The sequence below is a fragment of the Hirundo rustica genome, chromosome 1 (genome assembly GCF_015227805.2).
Source record: "Hirundo rustica isolate bHirRus1 chromosome 1, bHirRus1.pri.v3, whole genome shotgun sequence".
In the NCBI taxonomy this organism is placed as follows: Eukaryota; Metazoa; Chordata; class Aves; order Passeriformes; family Hirundinidae; genus Hirundo; species Hirundo rustica.
In genome coordinates this window covers 127,767,792-127,780,741 of record NC_053450.1, presented here as the reverse complement: position 1 = coordinate 127,780,741, position 12,950 = coordinate 127,767,792, and the positions used below count along the sequence as shown (strand labels likewise).

Sequence of the window (12,950 nt, the reverse complement as noted above, 5' to 3'; positions counted from 1 at the left end):
TGGGCAGTTTGAAAAGTCCTCCTTGGGACTGTTCAACATGCTCTGGAGCAACAAACTACCCAGAGCAAGGAGACAGCTTCCAATAGTCCATGCAAGTACGTCACCTAAGGGCTCAGAGTACTAACCTTCAATTCATGTTATAAAACCAAGTTATAAAGTCAGAAACAAGAATACAGATTGATACACAGCTGAAAAACCCAGTACAACTGCAGCTTTATCAGCTGCAGTTGTACTGCAACTGATAAAGTCTAAAAGTAAAAGCATGCTACTCAGGAGTCTCATAAAAAAACCCATGAGATTTATAAAAACTAAACAAAATTATTCATCACCAAAACCTGATATATAGATATATATATATATATACACACACACACATACATATATATGTATCCATAGGGAAACATGAGGATTGATTGCTGTCTCCTAGGAAGTGCAGGGCTTAGTTGTGAAGTGATTGGATGCTTTATTTGGACATAAAAATAACTTCAAGGATGTTTATTCAGAATAAGTTAATAAACAGAAGTTAACAAGCATGTATGCATTTATCATAGTTCTCAATGCAGCAAAACTTGTCTCTGCATGAGGCATTAACAGTTTGCAAAATGTTTTCTTCAAACTAAAAGGTACAATATGCCAAAAGTACATAGTGCTGAAGAAAATAATCAGCTAGTGAAAAAATCATAATGCTTTTAAGTGAGAGTCAGTTATTTCCCCAATGAGTTGATTCAGATTTCTCAAAACTATTTGAGAAGCCTAGCCATAAAATTATTTGAATTCCATTCTTTAGCAATAATCTTGAATTCTGACTTAAAGAAGCACACTCAGCCTAAGAACCTATATTAGCTAGCTGAATTAAGTGATTGTTCTTTGCAGTACAAAATAGGAGTGGACCCCTAAAGCTAATCAGTTGATTCAGAAGTGTTCACACTACCTTCATTTTTGAGTTTTACTTTGAGTTGTTTTAACCTGGTTTCAAGGACTAAACATGCACTTGCAGTCGGAGCATGTACCTCCCACCGCCCCACACCCTACACCTTTAAAAGGAATCCACTTTGCATGCTCATGACTGCTCTGTGTTGGAAACTGGAACAAAATAAATATGGACCACTCCGAAATCCAAGAAGTGTATTCCTGCTCATCACTGGAATGCTAGTGAAGATGCAAACAATAATACTATCTACGTACTCAGTGATGTGAGAGGTGATCTAGATTTGGACATGGAGAAGTCAATCTCTGCTTTAAAATTGCCTTTTGGATGAAGCTACTTTTATCCACAGCACATATAAAGTTATTAGAAACTAAGTAATGAGAACAGTTTTTCTAAAGTAAGGTGCTTAATGTCTGCGTTATGAACACTTCGACATGAGTTCTGTTCTGTCTTTAATATTTTTATTGTAATTTTATTTTATCCTGTCTAGGAAAATGGAAATTGAGTGTAGCAATGCCCTTTTAATACATCAATTATAGTCAGTAGATTGAACTCACTGTTACATATGTATCAAAGACGCACATAATTTCAATAATTAAAGAAGTGATGTCATTTCACTACTATCAAAAGGATAAATATCCTGTCTCCCTGTGTTCAGGAACAAAACAAAACAAAATTTGGTGAGCACTTTACCCAGCAGCCTCCATCTCTTGAACATCAGAGCATAATGCAGAATTGTAGTGTACGCCGAAGTTTAGTGTCTGGTGCGACTTTGGCTGACAGGGTGTATCAGTAAGTCACACTGAGCTACTGAGAAAGTATGTCAAACTGCTAGAGCTCACAGAAACTGAATGCTGGTACCTATTGCAGCCTCTAAGCCATAAAAAACTACTTTATTCCTAAACTTTTGTCATCCAGATAATTTTAGCCAAATTAAAACTACAGCGCACAACAATGAACTATGTTGTAACTAGTGACTTAAAAATTACTGCTGATGAAATGCAAAAATAGGATACTCAAAACTAGTAAAAGGATCCCATAAAACAGTTGAAGTCCAGATCTTTATAAAGTCTGAATAAGGAGGAGAAGCAAGAAGATACTCTGAAGTAAAAGAGAATCCTTTTTGTAGGGTAAATAGAGAAAAACAAACAAATAAACAAACTCTGAACAATTTTCAAAGTCTGGTCTGTTCATTCCTTTGGTGTGAAGAGAGTGATGGCTTATGATCACTCAGACTTGTGACATGCAGTCAAGTGTTACAATGCTTAGTATTCAGATTCTCAGAGAAGAATAGCAATTATTTATTATTGGTTTTGTCAAGGGTTATGTTTAATAATATTTATTGAGTAAGTGCATCTAATCACCAGGAAAGTATATGAGACCTGAAAAAAATGATCACACCTGTGCAAGCCAACTACAGCATATGTATTCAAGGATTCATACAGCATTACAATATAGTAAGATAAAATGTATATATAGATTGTTCTTTTTACTCTGAAGTAATTTCCCTCATCTCTGGCCAAAGTTTGTTAGAAACAGGGCACAATTATCCCCAAGTTTTATGCACATTTCATAATGCTGACCTTATGAAACATTATAAATGCTCGGGAAGCACTTTCCAACTCCAAAAATCTCCAACTATTTCTAGACTGAATGTCCCAGTAGCACACAGTGCCACATGGTGTGATTAGTCTGCTAAACAGGTAGTATCTGAGGCAGGTTTGCAAGTACAGAGACTGCAATTGGCAGTACATCTTTGTTTGTGCCCTTGTGGCACTGCTTCCCATCAGAAAAGCTAAATGCACAAGAAAGGAAATATCTAAGAACTGTCTCTCCTTTTTCTTGACAAGGTCAATTATATAACCGAGTTGACATTATGGAGCCAGATAGCCTATATCAATCTGTAAGCTTACCTTGGCATACAAACTTCAATTCCTTGGCATCTGTAACGGTGGTTCTTTTATCTGACCTCTTCTTTTCTGTCCGACGGTGACTACGTCTTTTCTTTGTCTCTCCCCAAAGATTCGATCCACCGTGCATGCTTGGGATGTTTAGAATGGCTATTCCTTCCAGAGAAATATTGATTAAGTCCAGCTGAATTCCATCACACTGATTAGAAAGGAAGGGAAAAAAAAGGAAAAATAGAGAAGAAAGCAGTAAGAGAGAAGGAAAAAATCTGAATGTTCTTTTTCTCAGATATTTTTCTTCAGCAATTTATCATTCTTAATACTGCTAATGGTTTATTCAATGTTTACAACTAAGAGATATAACTGCATGAGATATGAGGAGGTATCAGGTAAGAATAGATCAACCTTCAGAAGGCAAAATATAATTTCTATTCAGATTTTGATTGCCTTAGTGTGGGACCATTTGGTACTGTCTTATCTGATACCTGTTCACTGACCCAAGTGAAATATACTTCTAGCTCCACTACAGCTATTAGCAGAAAAACATATATACTACCAAAATTTATCAATAACTGAAATTTTTGTTGCCTTTTCCAGCTAAATTTTCTGCCTTATGATTTTGCAATGATACTTGTCACTCTTGCAACTGAGCCCCCTCGACAACAGATGAATTACAAAGTCCCTGTAGGCAGAGAATTCACAGACTTATCTAAGCAAGCCCCAGGAGCACAGAACATCACACAGGTATTAGTTTCAATCCAAAGGCACAACAAGCATATCAGCATAGGGCTATGGCTGACTAGTAGCTCCTAACAAGAAGTAAAATGAGTAGAACATTTGTGGTTACAACAATTCCTGATGCAGCCCCAGCAATTCTTACCCCAGAACCTTCACCAAGCACTTCTCTGAAATATGCATCATTGCTAAGGGAAAACATAGGATATGGAGCTAAAGAAGAGGCATCAGTGATCTAAGACCTTTCCAAGACTTACTGGACACACAGAAGTGATCTCAGTCTGTGGAACAGACCCTTCAGGGATGGAACTATACCCATCTTGTGTCACTAGTGTGTATTCTAGTGCTTCCTGTAGCAAACTTGCTTCCTATAGCAAACTTGGACATTAAGATATTTATACATTTCTTTGCTAAATCTTGCTTCAAATTGTATCTTATAAAGGGACCATATTTTTCCCTTCTGGATAATGGCTCAGGGATCTTAAAATATCAGCCTGCCCAGCAGCAAACTGCAGCATTTTCTCAGGTGGTTGAATCCCAAAATTAGCAGGCACAGCTCACCTGAGATTCACTGGATGAGATAGCTTGATAACATACACCTAGACTTCACTGGCCATAATTTATTCAAACTAAGTCCTCTCTACCAACACTAGGAAGTTCTTAATTCATATAAAATGTAGCAAAAGACTGAAGAACCTCCACAGGAGAAAATAAACTGCAACTTCATATTACTACAGTGGAACCTGCAGGTGGAAAGCAAAGCATCCGGTTCTACTCATCAGTTCACTGAAGCAGCCAAGAGTTGCCCCTTGGCTAGAGATGGATTAGCTTCACTCCTCACGACATAGATAGTGATTATTGATATCCTGACAGGTCATAGGGACCACAGTGTAGAGCAGCACATTTTTGAAACATTTGATCCTACTCCTGCAATGTTCTGCAAGCTTGTAGAAGATCCAGTCATCCATTTCAAATTGATTAAGGGTATTATTTTACAATTCCAATAGACGATAAGGGAGAAAACTGGAAAAATAATTAAACATGCCTCAGTAACAGTCCACTGACATTTTGCAGCTTGCTGCTCTGTGGGTCACTGGCACTTCTTCCTCGATGACTAAACCTTTAATGCAGCTTTGAAGAAGAAAAGCCAAGTACAACTCAAGAAGAACTGTGAGTAATTGTTTATTCTGAAACTTTCTGAGATCATAAAACAGAACTGTATTATAATGCACACACATCTTAATTCTTCTAAGAAGAGCATAAATCTGGAGAGAGAACAATTTCAACACTAAGATTTCTATTTCATATTTGCTCTTCAAGAATCAAATTTTAAACCAGTGGATTATATTCATACAAGGAAGCCTTTAAAGTCAAAAGGCATATCTGGAAGTGAATTGGCAGTTGTAGCAACTTCTGTAATTGAAAGTGTAACTTTTAAATAACACTTTTCTTACAGGAATAAAGGCCTAGGTTTTCACTGTGATTTTTGGAAGCAAATTTGTGGTTTTCGCCGGTATTTTATATGTATTAAATAAATACTAAGATGATTTATTTTGCTAAAAATTCTGCTCATGCGTATGCTCACTTACTGCTATACATTCTAGATAAACAGATATTAATTTCATAATTAAAAGTAATCTTGTGTAAATACCCTGCAGGCCTCAATGAATCAAACACATACTGTGTGTCAGGCCTCCCACTGTCTTCAAGTGGAATGTACTGGCTGGATAATTAGATAGTACATATTTTTTAACCTTATTTGCATGCATATTATATCTTTTGCACACTGACAAGCAGCAGTAACAACAAAAGTCAGATTACCACAGGGAATTCCCACAAAGAAGTCTTCATTTCTTATAATTTGCAGCCTAAATTAAAATAATTTGATCTTTGACAAGGATGAAATGTCAAGCAGAAGGGGGTCCTCTACAAGCCACGGCCTGTGGCTTCTGAAATCTGCCTAATTTATGTCAGTCACTTCTTAATACATATTTAAGTATTACACGAGAAAGATGATAAATATGCAATCTGACACCTTTGGTATTTCCCTGCTGTTAATTTATAAAGGTCTGGCATCCCCCAAACTGACTGGAATTATTTAAATAAAAGAAGAATTGTGAAATAGGATGGTGCGGGGTCTAGCTTCCATTTTCACTCAATATTGAGCACAGCAGGTAGTACACTAAGACAATTATGTGACAAGGCCTCAGAGTCCCCCAGTGATGAGCAAATTTCTGAATCAGTAAAGGAGCATTTCTTTTGTTCGTACACAGACAAAAAGTTTGCCCTACAGGTAGCTCTGCATAGCTCTAACACATTTATATACTACAAAAACAAAACACATGTGTTCTGCTCCTTTTCTTTTTTCTTTTCATTTCAAATAATGTAATGATGCTGTTAAAAACAAGAGCATGCTTTTAAAATGTGGAGTATGCCTACCTAGACTAAAAAGAAACACTAGCTCTTCTAACTATTTTTTGCCTTCTTTCCTGGTCTCATTCACTGCTTGGGTATTATTGTTTATACCTTATTTATCATATCAATTTTTTTCAGATCATCTCTCTGTTGAGAAAATACATATCTATGCCTGAAAAGAGCTAATATTAAGGCTTTGCTGTGAAACCAACACCAACATCAGGCAAGTATACAGGAATGTTTTAAACTCCTTTCCCTTGCCCATTAACACCAGGTAGTATAGAAGGCTTACACTGCTCCCACTATGCTTTTACAGCACTGCAGGTATGGTCCATGCTATCCCTACTTACACCACATCTATACCTACTACTCTCATTAAATATCTTTCACATACCTTTCTTGGGTTTTTTTCTTTTTGTTTGGGTGTTTGTTTTTGTTTGTTTTTTTTTTTTTCCTTTTCTGAAGTGGAAATAAACTGCAACTTCTCTAAACTGTAAAATCTTCAGCCTTGTTTACTGACACATTATTATTGAAAATAAATAGTTAATTTTGTCCTAGTTTTTGTTTGTTTGATTGATTTTGGTTTCTTTCCCTTCACAACCTCTCCTCAACTTCTTGCATCTCATTTTGAAAACAAAAATACATCTTATTCTGGATTACATAAGAATTGTGTCCAACTTTGTTCTGCATTTCACACTCACACAGAAGAAAACATACAGAACATGAGTCAAGAATGTATGTCAGAAAAACCAAGCTTAATTGGGTTAGAAATCAAATACAAGGTTAAACAAATATTAGCCCAGAGAACATTTGATCACCATCTCACAGCTCAGAGATACAGATCCATAATCCTCTCAGGCTTTGCTCACTCAAAATTTGGCTGTAGAGCAAACACATTCTTTGCGCACTTTATCTGGAGTGAAATGTGGTCTGATGCACCAACCTCCCATTTACAGTGACATCCCCATGGGGGTATCAGGTTAAAAATCAGACTATAGTGCTGATAATGTTCAAACAAGAAACATTAGATACAAGCATACTGGCAAGCACTGTAATTTATTCATTGTACATAAATATGCAAATAAACACCTCCTAACAGTTCTTGTAAACTTTGCAAATTATGCTTTTTGTTTCTATTTGTATGACTAATGATAATGACCACGATAGATGGAGTATTAACAAACGTGGCTCATACACTGGCAATGTAACACTTTATTGGTAATAAGTTATTGACATGAATAGGTAATAAATATACGGCTGATAGCAGCAGCACCACAAAATTGTACACCTACTTGTTTGCTTCATGATGTTAATATTTAATCACCCTTTTAATCAATGCTTAAAATTATATGGTTAAAGTTCACATCTTAGTATGTATCAGGATATGTATGACTTTCTCTAGATATCAATATTTTATTGGGAAAGCCTGCTCTTCAATTTGTAATTAATCAAAAGTTACATTTAACTTGCAGTTTATTCAAATCTAATCAAACCAGGTAAGCATTTCTTCCAATAACTAATAAAATATTTTTCATGCTACATTTCCTTAAACTTATGTGTGTGAAGCACTCTTTTGGGAAGCAAGGGTGATTTTTTTTTTTTTTTCTCTTTTTTTTTTTCCCCCAGACTTTTGGTGTTTCATTTTTATTATATTTTAATCTAATACGTGAGGAGCAGGTTTTCACTTCAAAGAGAAACACAACAGCACAACAGGCAAGTGTGGCACTGCTGGTTTTACAGTTTCAGTCTCAGTATTCCTTGCTACTCTTCTGCTAGCAGGTACATGGTCCCTTCAGATCATTTCAGACTTCACCCTTTAGGAGGCTTTGACTGGACTCTCATAGCTCCCACCAGACCTCTCTGAGTGCCTCATGCTACTATACAAATACTCCATCGACAAATGCAGTTTCTCGTTACTACTGGAAAGGAAAAGCACCATAATCCTCTTGAGAAATGATTTCATTATTTAACCTAAATTCTCAGGTTTGTATCTCCACTGATTTCTCATTTTTGATGTACTTATTCATAAACATCAGATGCCCAAACAGTTTCTGTAATTTAGCCACTTATTCTAGCAGCTATCAAAGTGGCAGTGGCACATTATTTTAAATTCCTATTTTGTCTGTAAGTATCCTGTGTCTTTTTAGTTAATGTTCAATGTATAATGGAAAGATGACCCCTTGTGCAGAGAGAAAAGCTATTTAATGAAGGGGAATAATTCAAAAAATATATATATTCTTTAACCTTTATTCAGGAAAGTAAGTACAATTTTAGGGAATTGAGTTTTAAAGGTTATAAAACCTTGGGACCTAGAAATAATAAGATTATTTTTTTTTTATTTTAATCCTGCAGCAGCTCTCACTCCCTCCAACAGTCTTTCATTTTTCCATCTGACCTAGCCACACTCCCTATTGATTTCTAATGTTATACTTCACCTCTTGACCTTGTCTACTGTATTAAGACTTCACTAATCATCAAACTGAACTTTGTTCCAGTGTGCAGGGCTACAGTACAAATAGACATGATAAAAATAATATTTTGGAATATAGGGTCGAAAGGATGTTCACTGCTTTGCCTTGTTGGATTCAGGCACTCTGCTCCCTTGCTCCCTGCATTTCAGCCAAACTATGACATTTCAAGGACAAAGGCAACAATTAGTTTCTTACTTCTATTTCTACAGATTCATGCAGCTTCTTACAGGTGGCTGAGAAAGTTTCCGAAGTGCCAAATTCAAAATACCAAAATTTGTTCTTCATTCTGAAACAAGAAAAAAAAAAAAAAAAAGGAAAAGAAAAAAAGAAAGATCTTATTCACTATCAATATGTGACAAAAGTGATCATCCTGTCTTCCACTATAAGTAATGGCAAAGGCTTGGGAACATGTGACATCCCATTTGAAATAGATGAGCTCATAATTTTCAAAGCTTAAATGTTGGTGTCAAGTTGTATGATATCCCCTAAAGGGATAACAGGAATGTGTTGAGCTGACAGGTTCAAATGTACCTTTGACTTTTCTTTTTCAGTGACTATCAGAATATTTTTTGTCACTTAACCAGTGACATGCCTCAGAAAAAGTACCGATTTTATTTCATGTCTTACACCTACTATATGATTTCTGATTCACAGTTAACATCTTTATCCTGCAGAGTAGTAGAATGTGCAAGCAGGGCAATCCCATCATGAACAAGAGCCAAGACAAAAACATAGCTTGCCTTAAGCTAGTTTAAAGTAAAGGCAAATGCCTATTGTAGATGATGACAGATGAGACACTAGAAGAAAATAAAAATTCTGGATCTAACAATCTTTAGGTATTTTGCAGTAGGAGAGCTGTATTGCCAGGTAATTCACTCATAGACACATTTTAAATGGGCAATGAGACCTGCCTCTTGAAGTTCATTAACAGGTTCCACAGGAAAATAAAACTGGATTAAATGCCAGTAAATTGCTTAGTTTATCATGACAGCAGGCAGAATTTACACTTTTTTCTTTTTAAATACATAAAGACTACACTTCTGTTTTACCAGATTTACAGCATACTGTTAAATACAATCAGGATGCCAGCAGCACCATATCAAATAAGTATGTGTACTTTTTGTGAACTCCCATGAATAATTATTATTCTGTAAGAAAAAAAAAAAAAAAAAGAGCTAAACAACCACAACAAAAGACACTGAATTAGAATTCATTATTCCCACTGAGGAATCAGATATGAACACAGTTTCTCTAGTTGTATGAACTGTTCTCTAACACAGGCACAGCACACTGTGCTTCTAACTTGAAAACAACAGTCTGCATGAGCTAGAAGTGGAGGAGAATGAAACATAAATGTACGTGACTGTAAAACATGCCGAAAGTATGAATCCTACTTTTAATTATTTCAAATTACACATAAAAGACTAGTTAATTGTGGTTGAAATCTACTTAATGACTCTTAAAATCACAAAGTAAGAAGAGGTATTGCAGTACTGGCCATTTCCAGAAACTTTTTTATACAAGAGCCAGCAATTCCTGGTGTAACATCAGAAGGGTGTAAAGATGTCCAATCTGGCAGCCTACACAAAGTTGGGAAGAGAAGAGTAATAACTAAATGACACACTTCTAATGAAAAAAATTTCAGGAATTTCCAAAGGTTTTTACACAGAAGATCTGAAAATATTTGGAAACATTTTTTGAGAACCTGCTCTCAGATAAATGGCATAGTCTCAAAGGAGTGCTAACAATCAGAAGGGTCCAGGCCCTATTCAGGTCCAGATTTCTTGAGTCTATGAATGGATGTGATTTGACATATACCTGCTGTTAAGCTAGCATACTGCCATACTGACCTGGGATCAAGTGCTCTATTTATACCAACATATATGAAGAAATTTAGAAACCTTTGTTTCCAAAGAAATGTGAACTAAGTCTTGAATTTCCATTGGGGGCCTTTGGAAAATCTGGATGCAGCTATTTTCTCACTGCTTTCTACACAGGGATGATCAATAATAGTAATTTTAAAAACCCTCAAAACCCAAAACCAACAAACAAAGCCAGCAACAACAACAAAACACCCCTAAACAAGAAAAACCCCACACCAAATTAAAGCCCCCAAACAAATAAAAAATGAACCACAAAAAACCCGAACAAAACCCCCAAACAAAAAACCTCAACAAAACAAGAAGACCAACAAAACCTTGATGTAAGTATTCATAAAAATACTTTGTGATGTCTTTTGACCTTATTATTAGGATAAAAAAGCCTTCTCTTTTGAAAGCCTTTCATTTTGCTCTTCAGTTACTTTTACCCCAAATGAATGACGTTTTCTTTCTTTTTTTTTTTTTTTTAATTCAAAAGACTGCTTTCAATTGACTCACTTATTAGCACTCTATATTAAAAAACTGTTTGACTTACACTAAGCTAAAAAGGACATATATTTTTGAGTCATTCAGTATATAGTGTGTCAAATTCAGGTATTTTGAGCTCACACAGAACCCAGCACTGTAAATGCACTCAAGGATTACTACAAATTTTAGATCTATAAATCTAAATCTTGTAGAATCTTATAGCAGAAGATTAGGTAAGTATTTCAGGTGAGGCTTTGATTTCCTGTAATTTAAATATAACCTATAATATTCTATGAGGCTGAAAAATGTATTGTGAGCCTGTTCTCCATTCTCTAGTAGACTATCTCTGTTTTTAAGCATAGAAAGACAACTTACTTGACAGCTTTTCAAATACAAAGATAGATGTAGATACAAATAATTTTATGCTTTGTTTTCAAGTGGTTTACCAATTTCCTTTACAAGCCATGAAATAGATTAAATTTCATAGTTTTATTCAAATGCACTATAACTTTTATTGAACAGAAGATTGTATTACAACTTCCATAGAGATATAAAATGGAGTTAAATAAAGAACTCCAGAGAAATTATACTGAAATTTTCATAAGCAAGACAAGACTTATTATTCTAGTAAATATTCAAATTTTTCTAATAATAAAAAACCCCAACCTCTAGTTCCTATCTTCCACTTGCATTCCTATTTCAAAGAGGTAAAGCTCATCTGCTTATAACACAGCAGCAAACAGATTACTGAACAACTCTCATGGCCATTCTAATTTCTTCCACAATGAAAGTAAATTTTAGATCGCTAAACAAATACATATTTAATGACAATTTTGCCACACTAAAACTGTAAGAAGCTGAATCACAGGCTGCTGTCATGTGTATTTTCTCTCTCTCCCAGAGGAAATGATTTAGACTTTTCCCAGCTTTTAATAAGAGATGACCAAAATTAAGTTTGAAGTCTGTACCTTCTTTACAGCCCTGGTTTTGCTGGAATAGGGTAAGAAATGGATTATTCTACAGGAAAGGAGTTTGGGGTTTTTTATTTTTCACATGCTCTGAACTAAACTCTTACATACTTTACAATATAAAGGAAACATTGATCATGATTAAAGGCTGACCTATATTGCTATTGTATTACAGTATGTCAAAATATACAGCCTACGGGTATGACAAAACAAAACTGTACTTCAAGAACCTTTTATGCTGACAATGTTCCACATTTTCAAGTACTGGTCAATCTTCTGGTAAGTGGAATGATCTTCTTTAACAGGGATGAAATAAATTTGCACAACAGATTCGAGAGACTGAAATGTTAATGGCTAATGACTCATACAATTGGCCATTTGCAAAAGCAGCAGGTGATTTGCTGAGGCCAGGTTTGCATCCCCCCAACTGAAGGGGAGGAGGAGAGGTTTTGGGTGTGTGATGGCAAAACCTAAGAACAGCCCAGGTGCAGAGCAGGTGAGCAATAGAGGAGGATCACAACAGTCTGTTTAGAAACAAGCTAGGGTTTGAGCTAAGTAAGGGAAGAGGCTGGTAAGAACCAGATCTTGCTATATAGGATAATGTTTTTTATCATGACAATGTCCTCAGTTACATAACTTGCTCAGCTATAAAACTCTGGTCATGGGGAAGTACCAAGACATGCGGACACAGGCCTGAAAGTATTTGTCCCTTCTGATGGGGAATAACTGGCTAAACCAAGCCAATGTGAGAAGGAGCTATAAGGTCTTAGAAGATGTCATAAACCATCAAAGATCCCCAAAGTGCCCCCAGACTCATTTCTGGGGCCTTCCACCAGAGAACTGAATGTGATCCACACCGTTTCAATAGACAGTGTTAAACTTCTACCCCAGAGGAGGCACCTTGGGTGTTCCTACCTGAAACTGAACATATATCACCCCACTGAACCATATGTTTCAAGGGCTTCCTCACCCCTGACAGATCAAGTCTGACCATCACTTTAACAAAGCAAAAATCAAATCTCATCACTGGATCCACGGGTGGTGATATCTATGCATGCATAAACACCGGTCATTCCGTGTCATTTCACTCTAATCTGCCCCAAGGGATCTGTTAACAAGAACCTCAGTTACTCTCACCTTCAGGGGCAGGTTGTAACAGCATTATAAAGGGCTAATAC

At 35.9% G+C, this 12,950-nt stretch overlaps 1 protein-coding gene across 10 annotated transcripts in view; it reads right to left on the bottom strand.

Moving 5' to 3' along the window:
• DGKB (diacylglycerol kinase beta) overlaps positions 1-12,950 on the bottom strand; it is a 382,225-nt gene that overhangs the window by 72,800 nt on the left and 296,475 nt on the right. For all 10 annotated transcript variants that reach the window (XM_040076701.2, XM_040076658.2, XM_040076666.2 and 7 more), the window contains 2 exons: positions 8,652-8,742; positions 2,842-3,037 (listed from right to left, as the gene is read on the bottom strand). In XM_040076701.2, coding sequence (XP_039932635.1) covers positions 2,842-3,037; positions 8,652-8,742 — 287 coding nt within the window. The remainder of the gene's footprint in view (positions 1-2,841; positions 3,038-8,651; positions 8,743-12,950) is intronic.